At 44.3% G+C, this 19,110-nt stretch overlaps 1 protein-coding gene across 1 annotated transcript in view; it reads right to left on the reverse strand.

Moving 5' to 3' along the window:
* The window catches only part of ASPM (abnormal spindle microtubule assembly), a 66,989-nt gene that overhangs the window by 23,452 nt on the left and 24,427 nt on the right, over positions 1–19,110 (reverse strand). Inside the window, exons 13-18 of the mRNA XM_030573612.1 lie at positions 13,064–13,279; positions 9,960–10,164; positions 9,705–9,850; positions 9,461–9,589; positions 6,091–6,285; positions 317–4,939 (exon numbers count right to left, since the gene is read on the reverse strand). Of these exons, the coding sequence (XP_030429472.1) occupies positions 317–4,939; positions 6,091–6,285; positions 9,461–9,589; positions 9,705–9,850; positions 9,960–10,164; positions 13,064–13,279 (5,514 nt within the window). The remainder of the gene's footprint in view (positions 1–316; positions 4,940–6,090; positions 6,286–9,460; positions 9,590–9,704; positions 9,851–9,959; positions 10,165–13,063; positions 13,280–19,110) is intronic.

Consider the following 19,110-nt stretch of genomic DNA (forward strand, 5'->3'; position numbering starts at 1 on the left):
ACTTTCGCAGCCTGAAGGTTAAGTTTGTAGAACTAGAATTTAGGAAAAGTTACTACTTGTAAAATGAGCATTTTGGATGTGGAAGTCACTAACAATGCCATTTTTAAAGTCACCTTTCAGAGTATAACTGATTCATCTGTTGATGATTGTTGTAGCAATTGCATCAATCATGCTTCAGAAACCTATTACGTACTGGCAACCAGTATTGCACTTTTGATCTTGTTTTTAAATACAATTTGTATTACAGTTGATCATCAGATGTTACAGTATTAACCAGGGATGTATATAACACAACACATATTGCATTTTCACATACTTGAATTTTTATTGTGCTTTGTTTAATTTCCTGAATCTTTCTCCGCTCGATGAATCCCCTGATTCTAGACTGTATAATTATGATGCTCTTCCGGGTTCTTAAGTAAGCTCCTCTTTGGTGTTTCATAGCTAAATATGATCTGTAGTGCTGCTGCAATACAAATACTGCCTTTCTGTAGGTCATATATTGTAATTTGGTTTTATTCATCAAGTAGTAAGTCTGCAATGTAACAGCTGCTGCTCTGAGTCGAACAAATTTTCTACGATGCACTGCCATATGAAGAAAAGACTGAATCTTTCTTGCAGCACGTTTTTGCTTTGCCATTTTTCTTATTACCGTTCCACGATAGGCAGACTGAATAATTATTATGGCTTGCCTTTGGGCAGAGTACTCAGCTTTCTGTAAACAAGCCATTCGACAGGCTCTGTACCATCGCTGAATCGCAACTGTTGAATCCTGAATTGCTTTGTAGCGTGTCTTCATTCTATGGCATCGGAATGCAGACTGAATTGTTACTGCTGCCGTCTTCTTCTTAAGAAAACGTCTCCTGTCTAAGTACATCTTTAAGACGGACTGAATACGCTGTGCAGCTTGTATGATTGTAGCCAACTGCCTAGCTTTTTTAGCACGAAAAGCAGACTGAAGGCAAAGGGCAGCCTTTTTAATTCTGGTATAGTTTTTTACTTCAGCATCTCTTGCCCTGTTAGCTCTGAACCTTTGCTGTACAACTTTGACTGCCCAGCATAACTGTTTATAATGATTATGCTGTTTGTGCCCACGATAAAGAGACTGTATTATAGTTGCTGATGCATGCATGATTTTCAGTTCTTGTCGTGCTTTCATGCCTCTATAAGAAGCCTGAATGACCAGCACAGATTTCTGAATTGTCAGATATATCTTCCGTTGAACTTTTCCTTTAACATAGAATCTGTAATAATTCTGTATGACTACAGCTGCAATTCTCATTCTCTGGTAGGCGATTTTAATCTTATGCATTCTAAATGCTGACTGGATTGTGCTGGCAGCCAAATGCATATGCTGAATGTTTCTTCTTGTTTGAATACCCCTGTACAGAGACTGTATACGAATAACTGCTCTACGAAAAGAAAGGTATTCTTGAGTGTGCCATCTGACCAAAATTAAAGCTCTGTATCTTCTCTGAAGGACAACAGCAGCAGCTTTAAGGGAAAGATACCTTTGTCGTTCTTTAAATGTTTTAAAATGTCTCTGAAGAACAGCAGCAGCGTGGTACATGTCTTGATGTTTTTTTCTTGCCCTCATCTCTCGAAAAGCTCTTTGAATGCAAGTTGCTGCTTTCTTCATAGCAGAGTATTGCTGTACTGCAATTCCTCTCAGCTTACTGGCTCTGTATCTTCTCTGGATTACTTGGGTTGCCCACTGTACTTTTTTGTAGTAACAACTTTGCTTGTACATTCGATAATTGCTTTGTATTATGGTTGCAGCATTATGTTTTTTCTTTAGAAGCTGTCTTGTTTTCATTCCTCTATAGGCAGTCTGAAGAACTAAAACAGAGTTGTACTGTTTTAAATACATTTCTCTCACACGTTTTCCCTCCTTGTAAGCTCGGTAATGCTGTTGTATAGTTACTGAAGCAGATTTGACAGATTGATAGGAAATACGCATTCTATACATTCTTAAAGCTGCTTGGATAACTGTAGCAGCCCTGTGCATCTGTTGCATCTTTTTCCTTACCACAAAGCCTCTACAAGCAGACTGTATGGTAACAGCAGCCTTTCGGAGATGAAGATATTCTTGGTGCTGTTGCTTTGCATGTGCTGTTGCTCTATATTTTCTCTGAATCATAACAGCAGCTGTCCTAAGAGAAATATATTTTTTCCTTTTAAGAAAGGACCTAATTCTCCTTTGAAGAAGGGCTGCAGCTACATGCATCATTTTCAAATGTCTCCTGGTTTTCATGCCGCGAAACGCAGCCTGGATACAGAGTATGGCTCTCTTCATAATCCTGTATTTGTGTACTTGAACATTTCGTTCTTTGCAAGCACGATACCACTGCTGTATTTGTTTAGTTACCATGGATAACTTTTTGAAATCTTTTTGTTGTCTGCGCATTCGATAATATGACTGAATTATTGTTGCAGATTGATGCATAATTCTTACCTTTCTTCGAACTTTCATGCCTCTATAGGCAGCCTGAAGGACAAGAGATGACCTCTGTAGCTCTAAGTATTTTTTACGTTCCACTCTCCCTTGACAAAATGCTCTATATCTAATTTGAATTACAGTTGCTGCCAGTTTCACTGCACGATATCTAATGTTTATACGATGCATCTTAAACATGGTTTGAATTGAAATAGCTGCCTGATGCATGCAGTGAATTTGTCGTCTTACTTTTATACCTCTATAAATAGCCTGAATTTTAACAACTGCATTCTTTAAAGACAGATATTCCTGCTTTTGATACTTAGCTTGAACAACTGCACGATACCGCCTTTGAACCAGGATAGTCATAACTTTAAGTGCTGCATATTTTCTTTTTACTACATAGGATTTGTAGGTTGCTTGTATAATAGTAGCAGCTTTGTTGAGTTCCGATAATTTTTTCCTCGCTTTCATCCCACGGAAAGCAGCTTGCAAGACTAAGGCAGCTGCTTTTGTTTTTAGATAAAGTGTACGTTGTTCCTTTTTCATACAATAAGCTCTGTAGTGTCTCTGAATCACTAAGACAGCTTGTCTCAAAGTTTTCAACTTTGATTGATTTACATGCATTCTGTAATAGGATTGTATGATTACTGCAAACTGATGCTTCCTTTGAATTTGTTTTCTCACAGTTCTTCCTCTCCAAACTGCCTGGAGCTGTACAGTACAGTTATGCAGTTCCATATATTCTTGCCGCTGTTTTCTACCTACAATACTGGCTCTATAATGCCGCTGGATAGTTAGCACAGCACTGTTTATAAGCCTGAATCTTTGAGCCTGGAACTTTCTAAAGGCAGTCTGTATTGTAACTGCAGCAGCATGTTTTCTTTGAACCTGTTTTCGTACTTGCCAACCACGAAGAGCTGCTTGAAGAGAAATCACGGCTGCTCTTCTTTTTAAGAAGCTCAGTCTCACTTTGTAACCAGTTTTGTAAGCTCTGTACCACCTCTGAATCACAATAGAGGCCTGAATCATTGCTTGATATTTCATTCTTGCAGCATGAGCTCTAAAAGCTGTCTGAATTTTAACAGTGGCTATATACTGAAATTTAAGCATTTTGCGTACTCTATAACCTCTGTAGGCTGCTTGCAAGCAGACAACTGCCTTTTTGACTTTCAAGAACTTCTGCCTCTGACAGACTTGCTCCTGGTATGCACAATAACGATTCTGAATGATAACAGTAGCAGAATACACCCTCAAATAGCGTTGCCTATCCCTTTTCATTCTGTAGGAAGCCTGGAGCAAGGTTGCAGCCTCTCTCCATCTTTGTACTTGTTTTCTGATCAGATGCCCTCGCACTACAGCTTGAACTCTAACACAAGCTCCCTTCAGTTTCCTATATTCTTCTTTAAGTTGAAGAATGTATTTTTGGGAACGGTATCTTCGTTGAACATAGAGTGCTGCCTCCCTTAAAGCATGGTAACGTTTACGTGCTTGTATCATTTTTATAAAAGCCTGAATCTTCACTGCAGCAGCTTTTAAAATTTCAAATTTTTTCTGGGCAACATAAGCACGATAACTTGACTGAATTTTCACCACAGATCTCAATATGTGGGCCTCTTTCCTAGCTTGCATTCTTCTGTAGGCAGATTGTAGCACAATAGCAGCAAGGCGCATTTTCTGGAAAGAAGAGACAGCATTTTTAGATGCAATAAACGCTCTGTATCGAGTTTGAATTATGCAAACAGCATTTTTAGTCTCTTTGTATCTTTTTAGTTGTTGACATTTTCTCACATGTGACTGTAATATAACAACAGACTGTTTCATGAATAAAAATCTTTGCTGCTCTTGTCTCATTCTCCAATGTGATTGGACTACACAGGCTGCTTTTATTTGTCTATATAACAGACAAGTTTTCTTGCCTCTAAAGGCAGCTTGGAGGACTGTAACTGCTGCACGTTTTTGCAAATAGTTTTCTCTTTGAATTTTACCCAACCGATAAGCTCTGTAATACTTTTGAATCATCAATATGCATGCCCTTTTTTCCTCATAAACATGTTTAGCCTGAACAGATCTAAGCCAGGCTTGAATCTGGATAACACTTTTTCTAACATGTAAATACTGCTTCAAATCTTTATGCATTCTATACCAAGACTGTATGACAACAGCAGCTTGCTCTCTTTCAGCTAATTTTGAGGCTTGCCATTTTCGGAAAGCAGTTTGCAACACTATCGCAGCTTTAATTTTCTGCTCAATTTTGTGTTTTCTCCATCTTCTAAATGCAGATTGAATGACAAGTGATGAAGACTTTAAAGTTTCATATCTTTGCTGATCTTGTTTTGCCACCAAGGAAGCACGCAAATGTCTCTGAATTGTAACAGTTGCCCAGAGAAGTCGTTTATATGCAGAAGCAGCAATCAACATTCTTATCCTAGCTTGCACAAGGATAGCATAGTATCTTAGCTGCAGATATCTTTTTCTAGCAGAGAATCTCCTCCAGTAAGTCTGCAAAAGAGAACAGAACGATAAATGGATGGATTAAACTGAGATTATATTAATATTCATGCATCCGACGAAGTGGGTATTCACCCACGAAAGCTCATGCTCCAATATGTCTGTTAGTCTATAAGGTGCCACAGGACTCTTTGCTGCTTTTACAGATCCAGACTAACATGGCTACCCCTCTGATGATTAATATTCAAGTTGGCCTAGAAGTTTCACCCCAAGAGCTAGTTACTTTACTTATTTAAAAAAAAAAAAAAATCACCTCCAATTTTGCCACTTTCAACATTAATCCTCAGTTTATAGACTATTGGTCTGTGGGTTCCAAATTTATTCACTCCTACCCTATCCCCAGACTAATGGTCCAGAACTTTTTTCATGATCACAAATACAGAATGCATTAAGGCTATTTCTTTTTACATACCAATTCTGTGCCAGAGGGTAAACCTATTAAAGCAGTTAAGATTCCCTTTCAAACTGTTGAGAAATAAACTGAGAATTAACACAAAGTCCCAGAGTTTTCTTACAAAAAGTTTAACTAGCATTTGAGTTGAAGTCCACGAGTTACTGTTGGGTATTTATTTATATATAAGAGTTCTGAATTAAAGGTAACAAAAAGGGGTTCTCATATGTATTCAAAGTATGTACCACATCTTAACAGAGAAAATCTCTTAGGTATTAGCACAATCAGGAATGAGACAGTAGATGTCTACTTCTCCTCCCATTAAAAACAAGCATCCTTCTGGCACCTACAGCAGTTGCTTGTATAGAGAAGGATTACTAAGAAATTAATGAATTTTCAGGCTCAGTGCTATTTAGCAGCTGGAAAAGAAGCAAAACAGCACCATGTGATCAGAAATTTAGGAACCAGTTTAAAACCCTTTGGTGTACCAATGGGAAACATTAAAAACAATAGCAAATACCAGCATTATGCCCCATTTGGCACTTTCAAAGGAATAGTCTAGAGTTCTAGGTAGTGTAGTCTGCAGCTACTGAAGGCAGAGAATATTCTGCTTTAAGCCTTTGTGATGCCACCAGCAAAACCTCTGACATTGGAATGCGACTTTTCCTTCAACTTTAAGTAGAGAAGAAGTTTCTTTTTAAAAGCTTTATTGCTTCCCCTCCCCCCACCCCGCCCATTAACTTAATCCTACCTGGATGACTTTAGCTGATTCACTTTTAGTTTCCTCCAGTTTTGCCTTTTTTAATTTCAAAGTTTTCCTCTCAGCTAAATATCTTCTCCAGTGTTTCTGGATGAAAATTGCTGCATTAATTTTTTTCTGGATGCGCCGGTGAGACAGAAAATTTCTTACAGCTGATTGAATAATCCGAGCAGCTTTGTCTTTTTCCTGCAAGGAGTGAATATCCATTGAAAGTGTGTGTGTGTTTTTAAACTAAAAACAAAAACAAAAAACAACAGAGTAAATACCAAAAGCTATGCCTCCATCATTTCTTGAAGGAAAATGAGGTCACAGCATTGCCAGCTGCAAAAATTTACTGGAATACACATTTCACTAGATCTTAGTTTGAGTAACAATGTTTATTTCTCCCTCACTCATTTTCAAATAAGCTTCACGTGCTTTTTCAGCATCAAAACAGGATCTCTCTAATTGCAATACATAAATGCTAATTAGTAAAACTACTATGTTGATTATAGTTATTTTCAGAGATTTGTCAGAGGGAGACAGTTTCCCACTAACAACAAAAGTTGGTTAAAATATATGTAGTATCATATTTCAATCCTTCCTCCACCGCTTAGCTTAGCAAGAAGATTTGTCATTTCTTCACCTTCTGTTACTAGAAGCAAACTTTCCCAAAATAGATCTTAAGAGATTTCAACTGGTAAGTCATTATAGATGGTACATATATTCTTGCCTTCTTCCCTTGGACAATCCGCCCTCTTTATTCACAGTCTTAGCACTTTTAACTTTAGATATTAGCAGCAGTTCTAGCTTTTAACTTCCATATTAAGGAACTCTTCGATGAAATTCCTCACCTTGTGCGGTAATGATGGTTCTTTGAGATGTGTGTCCATATGGGTGCTCCACTGTAGGTGTGCTTGTATCCCCTATGCTGCTAATCAGAGAACTTTGGTAGCAGTGTCTGCTAGGGCCAGACATGTACTGTCTCTCTCCTCGTGCTGCACCACAAGACGCATCCAGCATGTGCAGGCTAACCTCCCTTATTTCCTTCTCTATCACAGAGTCATTGACAAGAACTCTGAAGTAGAGGGGAGATGGGTGAGTGGCGTGTGGTTTACGCTGGGGTTGAGGACTAAATAGTCTCTTTTGTCCCAGTGTATAGGTAACCAGTGACTGGAGAGTAGGCCTGGAGTCCTTCAGAGTGCAAAGGAAGGTGTCAGTCTTTCCAGCAGAGTGCTTCATGGCCTCAAAAGGGAAGGTCTTCAACTGTGGACTATTCCTTGTCGGGAATCCTGACAAAATGAAGCTATGATGCTCGTATTACCACAGTTGTAGAGATTAACCTAGCTGCCATGTCGGCTGCATCGAGGGAAGACTGCAGCAATGTCTTTGCCACTAATTGGCCCTCTTGGATAATGGCCTTAAAGAAATTGTGATGTGTGTCTGTCAACTTTTCAATAAAGTCATTCAGTTTCGAGTAATTTATTAGTTGTATTTCGCTGAGAGGGCTTGGTAGCTGGCGATACAGAACTGCAAAGTGACTGAGAAGTACACTTCTCTGCTGAAAGGATCAAGGCGCTTCCAATCCCTATCATCGGGAGTAGTCTTTGATTGATCTTATTGGCTGTGGGTGTTGACGTCATCCACCACAATGGAGTTGTGTGAGGAGTGGGAAAATAAGAATTCAGATTCCTGGGCTGAGACATACTATCTTTTATCTGCTCACTTGCGGGTTGGCACCACTGATGCCAGGGCTTGCCACAAGATGTCTGCCGGGACTAAGATGGCCTGATTAATCGAGAAGGCAATTTTTGAGGAGGGTAAAGAGTGGAGGATGTCAAAGAGCTGATGGTGGGTGTCCTTGACTTCCTCCAGTTGTATCTGGAGGGTGTTTGCAAGCTCCTGGAAAACATGAAAGTCATCTGCCAAAGATGGTGTGGGAGGCATGATGGCTTCATCCATAGACTAGAATATGCTCCTTGATGTCACTTCCTCCTTGGTATCAGCTTCCTGTTCCTCGATCTATTGAAGCAGTTAAGAAGCCCTAGATACTGCTGCCCCCAACGTTCTAGGAGGGCTTTTGGGAGAGGCTCAAGAGGCACGTTGTTGGTGCACCACGCAAGGGAAGCACAAGGAAAGAGAGTGCATGAGTGGACCTAACAGACACTGCTATCAAAGTTCTCCAATCTGCAGTGTAGGGACACAAGCACACTTACAGTAGACCACCCATAGGGACACTACACAAAGAAGAAAAATGTTATGCTATACACGTGGTATAGAAGCATGGTGAAATCCTGCAGCCTTGAATATACCCCAGCTACCTTTTAAGTACCTGAATTCAAGTTTGAAATGGGCAACAAGTTGTTTGGCAATTTTTATAGTCTTGTATATTTCAAAACGAATATATAATTTAGCATAATTCCCTGCAGAAAGTCAGAAATGGAACACCGAGACTGTTGAAAATTCCAAATGAAATGTTTTGGTCAAGTTGTGTGCCAAATCCTATACATTGCACAATACTAACAGACCTAGCTCAAACATGGTATTCTTTTCATCTCATTTTAAATTGTAAAGAAGTAAAATTAGTAAATGTGGAGTTCTTCATAAAGTTCAGTAAATTCACTTCAGCCTTGACTTGGGAAAAGGACTGAAACACTCTTATTAACATTAAATGTAACTCTGGCAGAGCACTAGTCTTTACACTGACTACTTCTCATACTAAAGAGAGTGAAAAGATGCATTTTGCTTTAAAGCAAGATTGTGTCACCATCTTAGTAACATATGAAGTCCTCAAAAAGTAGTTACAAATACTACTCTCTGAAGACTATCCATTCACAACTTTGTTGATTTTGTATCCTGCACTTTACCACAAACCAAGAGTGATTATTACAGTAAAAACTTTTTTATCCAGCATGCTGGGAAATGTGGAGTGCTGGTAAGTGAAAAATGCCAGTTAATTAAACATTAGGTGTAGGAGGAGGTGCAGGGCGTGGGCTCTGGGGGGCGCTCACCTCAGGCAGCTCTCTGTAACTGGCTACCTATCCCTGCTGCTCTTAGGCAGAGGTGCAGCAGGTGGCTTTGCACGCTGCCCCTGCCCTGTGCACTGTCTTCGCAGCTCCCATTGGCCAGGAACCATGACCCATAGGATCTGCGGGGGGTGGTGCCTGTATGGTCATTCTTCTGCCTAGGCGCAGCAGGGACATGTTGCCACTTCTAGGGAGTGACACGGAGCCAGGTAGGAAGCCTGCTGGCTCCGCGCCAACCAGACTTTCTATGAAGATTGGAAATGCCAGTTTATAGAGCTTTCCGGTTGTTACAGGGCCAGATAACACAGCTTTTACTGTACTACTTCACAAAAGAATGAAGTCCTCGATAAAAATACCTGATGGAGTTTTAGCTCTGCGTTCAGTCTGTATTTCCTCCAAACTGACTGAATTAGCCGAGCAGCTCGAGTCTCTTTTCGAAGATCTAGAAGCCGTGAACACAGAAACGACAGATAGGTAATAACAACCTAAAGAAATATATATAAAAAAAAACCCTCGTTAAGTTAAGCCTGTCCAGGAAATGACAGTTTATATTATTTTTATATTATATATAGAATAAAAAAATAAATAAAACTCTCTCACCTTCTCATCAGGAATAGTATTTGACATATCTGAATGATGAATCATAGCTGGTATTCCACCCAGGTCAGAAACTGCAGTATTGATCAACTGGAAATTTCTCTTTTCATTGTCAAGAAGTTCCTTATAGAGGACTGAGGTAGTTATAGCTTTATAACAGAAGGAAAAATATAATCATGTTTGTCAGTCAGATTAAGGGGTTTGTTTTTTTTTAAACACTTAATCTGCTTCAAAACCGTATATTAAAGAATGACTCACTTTGGTCAAATGTTCCATCCAACATACTTAGAGATGTATCAGATTCAGAGGAAGAATTTAGTGCTACTGTACCAGTTTTTGTACATTCTACTGTTTGAGTGGTACACTGGGATACAGCTTCCAAAGGCACATAACATGGATGATAGTGGTGAATCAAATAGCACAATACTCTGCCATCTGAGAAAGATACTGTGAAGTTTTCCACCTGGTTTAAAATAAAAATAAATTAGATAGATAGATACATAGATAAGATAGACTTCTCTTGAAAATTTTCATACTCATGAATTAGTACAAGTTTAAAATACGCCTCATTTGTCATAATATATCTGTAATTGGATAGGAATGTGGCTATGCACATTTCTTTTAATATATACAAAGGAAAAATAAATATATGCAATTCAAATTATCTGAAAGTAATGCTCATTTGCTGAGTCCATGCTATGGCTCTCCTCTCCTGAAAGTCAGAAATATAAAAGGGATGTCTACCAAAGTAAAAGTGCATCTCATAGAACAATAGTTAAAGAAATCAGACATGGAGAATTCTATGGAAGGATCCTAGAAAGGACCTTCTATAGCATAGTATGTTACTGATGTTTTTATCCAGCATCAAAAATGTGCTAAATATTTTCAGAATAAGATAGCACCTGTAGCCCATAAATCTTAACTTAACCAACTGACTACTATCTTGGAAAGCAAGAATATGTAGAGAAGCAGTATTAGGAAAGCAAGACAAGCAGAACAGAGAAAAGAATACATAAAATACTATGGAGTTGCTTGGGTGGTACAGTATTCATCTTCTTAGTTTCTTGATTTTTATTATGGGAGTTAAAGAACGGTCACAATCCCTCAAGCAAACCAAAGGCATTTAAATGAAGACTGATTGTGAGACACACAATATCAGGATGACATTCCACATACACGAGTATTAAAGAGAAGTAGGCATGGATGCACTTGAGACAGAAACAGAGGAAAATACACAAAGTGAAATTCATGAAGTTCAGAGAGGAAGGAGGCTTCATTGATTAGGGACTCAGAAATGGCAATGCGCCTGGGAAATTAATTTTAAGTCTCCTAAGCTTACAATAATTAAGTTAGATTTTGCTTTCCTAAAGCGTGCAGGTTTGTCAGCCATTCTGATGAGCAGTAAGTCTCCTTGAACAGGGTTTCACTCCTTGCTCCCTATGCATAAGAAACACTCTACCTCTTGTAAAAATGATATGACTGCTTGGGGAGAGAGAAATTCTCACATGACTATCTTTAATGTTAATCTTAGCGCCTGAAGTTCTTGAAGGTTATGAAAAAAAAAAAAACTTATACAGTGGAGGAATTACTTTGGACCAAATGGCTCATTAAGAACATGTCCTTTCCCGCAGACCAGAATCAGTCACCAATGGGATCCTTCTGGGAATTCTTTCAAAGAGTTTATTCTGCTTGCTCACAAATAGAGGGAGGATTTCCCTGGGCTGGTATGTAGCCAAGCAAGTAGCATACACATTCACTGTGGGAATTCTCTACTGGGAGGAATGTATTAAAAATGATAGAAATGCAACTGGGACCATGAAAACGCATTTTGGATATCTGACATCCTACCAATGGGATCAGGGCCGGCTTTAGGCCAATTCACCCGGTTCCTGGGAATCGGGTCCCGCGCTTTAGGCGCCTTTTAAATTTTTTTACTTACCCTGGCTGCGGTCTGCTCTGGGGTCTTCCATGGCCCCGCTCCCCTGACCAAAGCGCCGGCGGGAGCGCAGCTGCCCCACAGCCCCACTCTCTCAGCTGGAGCTCCGGCCGGAGCGCCACAAGCCCTGCAGCCCCGTGCCCCCGGCTGGAGCTCCGACTGGAGCGCGGCAAGCCCCGTGCCCCAGGCTGGAGCTCTGGGCCCTTTAAAGAGCCCCCAGAGCCATGGGGTAGCAGGCGGCTCTGGGGGCTATTTAAAGGGCCAGGGCTCCAGCTGCCTCTTCCACCTCGGTCCTTTAAATAGCCGCCGGAGCCCTGCCGCCCCCATGCATTCCCCAGAACTCCCATGGCTATTTAAAAGGTCCGGGGCGGGGTAGAAGCAGGGGAGTCCTGGGCCCTTTAAATAGCCATCAGAGCCCTGGGATAGCGGGGGACTTGGGGGCTTTTTAAAGGGCCAGGGCTCCAGCTGCCTCTGCTGCACCCCCTGCCCTGCCCGCATCAGCCCCACCCCCCGCTGCCTGCAGCCAGCTCTGCACCCCCTGCCCACAGCCAGCCCCTACTACATCCCCTACCCTGTCTCCAGCCAACTCCTGCCACACACCCCTGCCCGCACCAGCCCTGCACTGCCCGCCCTGCCCTGTCTCCAGCCAACCCCTGTTGCACCCCCCTGCGTGAAGCCAGCCAGTCCCATACTCCTGTCTCCAGCCCTGCCAACCCCTGCTGCATCCCCCTGTGGCCCTGCCTGAAGCCTGCCCGCCCCACACTCCCCTGTCTCCAGCCAGCCCCGCACCCCTTGCCCTGCCTGCAGCCAGACCCTACCTCCAGTCAGCCCCTGCCCTGCCTCGAACCAGCCCCATGTCCACTGCTGCCCTGCAGTTCCCAGGCCAGTAACCTGCACACCTGCTTCAATGAGGGGGGCAGGAAACAGCAGGAACCCGCACATGTGCACGCCCCCAGGGAGTGGCAGGGACCCACACATGTGAAACGGCAGTCATTAATAACCAATCAACAGCATATATGATAAAATTTTATATTATGTACATTGCATTATTTATATAGTTATGGAAAGTAAATAATACATGGAAGAAATGGAAGGCTTTTTTTTTTCTTTTTTTTTTTTTCTTTTTTTTTTTTTTTTACACATACTTTTTTTTTTTAAGTCATCCCTGCCAGGGCCTCACCGAAAGTGTTCGAATTGGGCTCCGCACTTCCTAAAGCCGGCCCAGAATGGGATAGTCCAAGTAAGACTGAAAGAACTTCATCCTTTAAAATGCTTGTAAAAGATCAGTATTAATCAATATATATTTGATAGAACAGATTTAGTGTTGAAAGACTTATATAATTATAAACATTTCCCATTACAAGAAAATGTACTTGCAGATATACAAAACCTGGAAATATATACACAAGAAAACAGGACTACTTACTTTAGTATTGTAAAACCCACAAACAGCATTGACCCAATCCATCAGCAGTTTCACATTTTTGCTGTAACTTTCAGGTGAGTAAGTACTGCTGGTTTCTCTCACTTTACTTTGATTAGAGCAGGACACTAGAGTAGCCGTTTTTGTCTTAATATTGTGTGTATTCTTTAAAAAAGAAATTTCTTCTTCTAACTGCTCCACATTAAGGGAAACATCCACCTTTAATGGAAATAAACAAATCAATTTTTCTGATACATAAAAATGTTAGAGTGATCTTATATAATTGATGTGGTTAATTGGAGAGGAGTTAGTTTGGGAGAAAGCATCTTAAGTAAGTGCCAGGGATTGGCTGCTCCCACTATTCAGTAATATAACAGTTTCCATACAGATCAAAAAAATGATTACTCACCTTTCTGTAACTTTTGTTCTTTGAGATGTGTTCATCATCCATTCCAAGCAAGTGTACACGCCAGCTGCAAGATTTTCTCCTAGCAGCACCGTAAGGTTGGTGTGTGCGCCCCCTGGAGTGGCGCCTCCATGGCACCCTATATAGGGGCCTGCCGACCCTCTACCCCCTCACTTCCTTCTTGCTGGAACTCCGACAGAGGGATAGGAGGGTGGGTATTGGAATGGACATGAACAACACATCTCGAAGAACAACAGTTACAAAAAGGTAACCGTTTTTTCTTCTTCGAGTGATTGTTCATATCCGTTCCAAGCAGGTGACTCACAAGCCTGAGTTTAGGCAGTGAGGTGGGAGTTCACTGCACGGCCGAAGGCTGCATCGCCTCTGGCCTAGTGCGTGATGGAACAGTGCAACGTGAATGTATGGATTGAAGACCACGTGGCAGCTCTGCATATTTCCTGTGTTGGGACTTGAGCCAGGAATGCCACGGAGAAGGCCTGTGCCCTTGTGGAGTGGGCTATGATCAGCAGGGCAGGCACCTTAGCCTGATCGTAGCATTCGCCGATGCAGGCCGTGATCCATGAGGAGATACGCTGTGATGAGACGGGGAGCCCCTTCACTCAATCGGCCACAGCAACAAAGAGTTGGATTTATTTCCTGAATGGTTTGGTTCTTTCAATATGGAATGCCAGGGCCCTGAGAACATCTAGGGAATGCAGCCTATGCTCCGTGCTGAAGGAGTGTGGCTTAGGATAGAACACAGGGAGAAAAATGTCCTGACCCATGTGGAATTGGGAGATCACCATAGGAGTGAACGCCAGGTGTGGCCTGAGTTGGACTTTGTCTTTGTGAAAAACAGTGTATGGAGCCTCGGACATCAGGGCTCTGAGCTCCGATACCCTCCTGGCCAAGATGATAGCCACAAGGAATGCAACCTTATAGGAGATATACAGTAATGAGCACATAGCCAGGGATTCGAAGGGGGGCCCCGTGAGGCCAGACAAAACCAAATTAAGGTCCCAGGCCGAGACAGGTTGTCGAGTATGCGAGAAAAGCCTACCAAGGCCCTTGAGGAAGTGACCGACCAGTGGGTTTGCAAAGACTGAACCACCGTCAGCTGCTGGGTGGAAAGCGGAGATGGTCGCCAAGCGGACCTGAACCGAAGAGAATGACCCTGCTGTTTCACATGAAGTAGGTAGTCAAGGATGATTCTCCGAGCAATGGAGCCTGTCAATGCTGTTCTGCCCAGATGGAAAAAAAGTTTCCACTTGGCCATGTATGTGGCCCTGGTGGAGGGTTTCCTGCTACCAAGGAGGACTTGTCTAACCTGCTGTGAGCATTGCATTTCTACCGGGTTTAGCCATGGAGCATCCAGGTTGTGAGATGGAGCGACTCCAAGTTTGGGTGCCAGAGGCGGCCTTGATCCTGTGTGATCAGGTCTGGAAGCAAGGGCAAAGCAAGGGGCACCTGTACGGACATCTGCAGTAGTGACATGAAACAATGCTGGCGCGGCCACACCAGTGCCATCAGTATGACTTGAGCGTGCTCCCTGCAAATCTTGAGGAGTACCCTGAGGACCATCAGAATAGGAGGGAAGGTGAGGCAGGCCATCTTCACACGAGAGGAGGAAGGCATCCGTGAGAGACCCTGGACTGCGCCCCATGAGGCAGCAGAACCGTTGACACTTCCTGTTGTCTTGCGAGGCAAACAGGTCTATCTGGGGATAGCCCCAGAAACGGACGATAGAATGTGTCATGTCCCAGCAGAGGGACCATTTGTGACCCTGGAACGAGCATCTACGGGCATCTGCTAGGCCTGTTCTGCATCCCTGGGAGCTAGGATGCCATTAGGATGAATTGCATTCTGTATGCAGAAGTCCCACAAAGCGAGGGCTTCCAGGCACAGTGGAGAGGAGCATGCACCCCCGTTTGTTGATCTAGAACATCGCAGAGATATTGTCCGTGAGGACTGCAACACACCTGCCCGCCAAGCAAGATTTGAAGGTCAGGCAGGTGAAATGCAGGTGAGATCCGTAGCTCCCTGACGTTGATGGGCAAGGAGAGGTCCTCTGGGGACCAAAAGCCTTGTGTCCTGAGATTCCCCAGATGCGCTCCCCACCCCAAATACGACATGTCTATTACCAAGGATAGGGATAGCTGAGGGCTGGCGAAGGGTACTCCCGCACAGACCTCCCACAGGTTGAGCCACCACTGGAGGGAATCTAGCACCATTCGGGGAAGCATCACCATAGAGTCCAGTGCGTCCCTGGTTGGTTGGTACACAGTTGCTAACCAGGACTGAAGAGGGTGCACGCAGCCATATACCCCAGCAACTTGAGGCAGTTCCTTGCTGTGGTGGTCAGGAAACACTAGAGACTGAGAATGATGTCGGACATGGATTGAAACCCTGGACTCTGGTAGGTACACTCTGGCTTGCAGAAGGGACAGTCACCTGTTCCATAACTGGCGTTCTTCGAGATGTGTTGCTCAGGTGTATTCCATAGTGGGTGTGTGCGCTCGCCACGTGCACCGGTGCTAGAAGTTTTTCCCTTAGCAGTACCCATAGGGGAGCACCCTGGAGTGGCACTTCTATATCACTCTATAAGGGGAGCTGCGCACTCCCCCCATCCTTGGTTCCTTCTTGCCAGACAACTCCAAACAGAGGGGAAGGAGAGCGGGATGTGGAATACACCTGAGCAATACATCTTGAAGAACGCCAGTTACGAAACAGGTAACTGTCCTTTCTTCTTCGAGTGATTGCTCATGTGTATTCCACAGTAGGTGATTCTAAGCTATATCTGTTGGAGGTGGGTAGGAGTTCACAAGTTCTCAAGATGGAGACAGTCCTGCCGAACGCAACATCTTCCCTGGTCTGGGAGACAATAGCATAATGCGAAGAAAAGGTGTGGACCGAGGACCATATGGCAGCTCTACATATGTCCTGGATAGGGACGCGAGCTACATAGGCAGCTGACGAGGCCTGGGCTCTCATAGAATGCGCCTTAACGATAGGCGGTGGGGGAACCCCTGCCAGGTCATAACACATGCATATGTATGAGGTGATCCAGCGCAAAAGGCGCTAGGTAAAAAACGGTTGTCCCCTCATCCGTTCAGACGATGCAACGAACAGCTGCGAGGATTTCCGGAATGTCCTGGTTCGATCTAGGTAAAAAGCCAACGCCCTACGCACATCTAGTTTGTGTAGGTGGCGCTCCTCATTGGAGGAATGGGGCTTAGGACAGGGTACCAGTAGGAAAATGTCCTGATCGATATGGAAGGCGGAGACCACCTTCGGGAGAAAAGCGGAGTGCGGGTGAAGCTGGACCTAATCCTTGTGGAAGACCGTATACAGGGGTTCCGAGGTCAAGGCCCTAAGCGCCGAGACATATCAGGCTGATGTAATGGCCACAAGAAATGCTACCTTCCATAACAGGTGAGACCAGGAACACGTGGCCAAGGGTTCAAAGGGAGGACCTGTGATGCAGGATAACACTAGGTTTAGATCCAATTGTGAAACAGGGGGCCTAGCATATGGGAATGAATGATCCAGGACCTTTAGAAAGTGGGAGGTCATACTGTGGGAAAAGACCGAGTGGCCCTCTACCGGAGGGTGAAAGGCCAATATGGCCGCCAAATGCACCCTGACAGAGGCGGGAGCTAGCCCTTGGGTCCTAAGGGACAGGAGGTAATCGAGAACGAGTTGAAATGACACGGACAATGGGGAAGTTCCCCACTCCCCTGCCCACCTAGAGAACCTATACCATTTGGCTAGGTACATCCATCGCATGGAAGGCTTTCTGCTTTCCAACAGAACTCATTTGACGTTCTCCAAACACCTCCCCATATCATCTAATCACAGAGCAACCATGTTGTCAGGTGAAGCACAGCCAGGTTGGAGTACAGGAGGCATCCTCCTTCCTGGGAGAGGAGATCCGGGCGAAGTGGCAGCCTCCGTGGAGGAGCCACTAAGAGTTGCAGGAAGGTCCCGTACCAGTGTTGACGGGCCCAAGCTGGGGCTATGAGGATGACCCTCGTCCTGTCTGCTTTTACTTTTTTCAGGACTTTGCCTATCAGGGGGAAAAGTGGGAAGACATAGAAAAGGTGGCCCAACCACCAAAGGAGGAAGGCGTCCGAGATTGTTCCCCTTTCCGCCCCTCCCCGAAGCAGAACTGGGGGCAGTGTTGGTTGTGGGCAGTTGCAAAGAGGTCGACCCGGGGAACTCTCCGCTCTCGGAAGAGCTGTAGGACGACCTCCCAGTGGAGTGACCACTCATACTGGTGGGAAAAAAACCTGCTGAGGTGATTGGCCCACACATTGCGGGCGCCGAGTAGGTGGAAGGCTCGCAGGGAGATATTGTGGGCTATACAGAACTCCTATAGGCTCAGGGCTTCCAGACATAGGGCCGAGGAGCACGTTCCTCCCTGTCTGTTGATGTAATACATCACAGCCATATTGCTTGTGAGGACTCTGACCACCTTCCCACAAAGGTGCCCGCTAAAGACCATGCACTCCAGCCATATCACCCTGAGCTCCCTGACATTTATGTGTAGGGATAATTCTGAGGCCGACCATCTCCCTTGGGTTTGAATGTTCCCTATATGGGCTCCCCAGCCCAGGTCCAAGGCATCCCACACCAGGTCAAGGGAGGGGGAGATTTCTCGGAAGAGGACTCCTTACAGCATGTTGCGCAGGAGGGACCACCATTGTAAGGAAGCAGCTATCTGGGATGGTATCGTGACAACCTTGTCCAGCCCGTCCCAGGCCTGGGAATACTGGGAGGCCAGCCAGAGCTGGAGGGGCCTCATTCTGAGCCTAGCATGGCAAACTATGGACATGTATGCCACCATGTGACTGAGGATCTGAAGGCACACCCTCGCCGTCGTCACTGGGAAGGTCATGACTAAGGCGATAAGACCTTTTAGGATCTCGAACCTGTCCCGGGGAAAAGATGCTGTGGCCTCTAACGAGTCCAGAAGAGCCCCTATGAACTGTATGCGTTGAACCGGGACTAACGTAGACTTGGCCTAGATCTGCGCACATAGGCAGAAGTAGTCCCACCTGGGCCTGTACCCTGGACCAAGACTTGCCCTTGAGAAGCCAATTGTCCAGGTAAGGGGAAAATTTGTAATCCTTTCCTCTGGAGATAGGCTGCTACCATCGCCATGCATTTGGTGAAACCTCGGTGCTGTGGAAAGGCCAAACGGGAGGATCGTCAACTGGTAATGGTCCCTTCCTACGAGGAACTGGAGAAAATGCCTATGTCCCTCGAAAATATAGATATGGAAGTACGCGTTCTGGAGATCCAGGGCCGCAAATAAATCCTCCGGGTCCAGGGAGGTGATGACAGAGGCCAGTGATACCATACGGAACCTGTAGAGGACCATAAAACTGTTGAGATCCCTGATATGGGCCTGAGCCCCCTTTTGCCTTCGGGATCAGGAAATACCAGGAACAGAAGCCCTTGTTCTGAAATTCTACTGGTACCCTTTCTACACACCCCCAGGTGGAGGAGGCATGCCACCTCTTGTTCTAGGAGGTGGGCATGCTCCAGATCCCCAAGGCTCGCCTGGAGAGGGAGGTACCATGTGTGTGAAGTGAACTGCAACGTATAGCTGTTGGAAATAGTGTTGAGGACCCACTGGTCC

Source organism: Gopherus evgoodei, chromosome 8 (genome assembly GCF_007399415.2).
Source record: "Gopherus evgoodei ecotype Sinaloan lineage chromosome 8, rGopEvg1_v1.p, whole genome shotgun sequence".
In the NCBI taxonomy this organism is placed as follows: domain Eukaryota; kingdom Metazoa; phylum Chordata; order Testudines; family Testudinidae; genus Gopherus; species Gopherus evgoodei.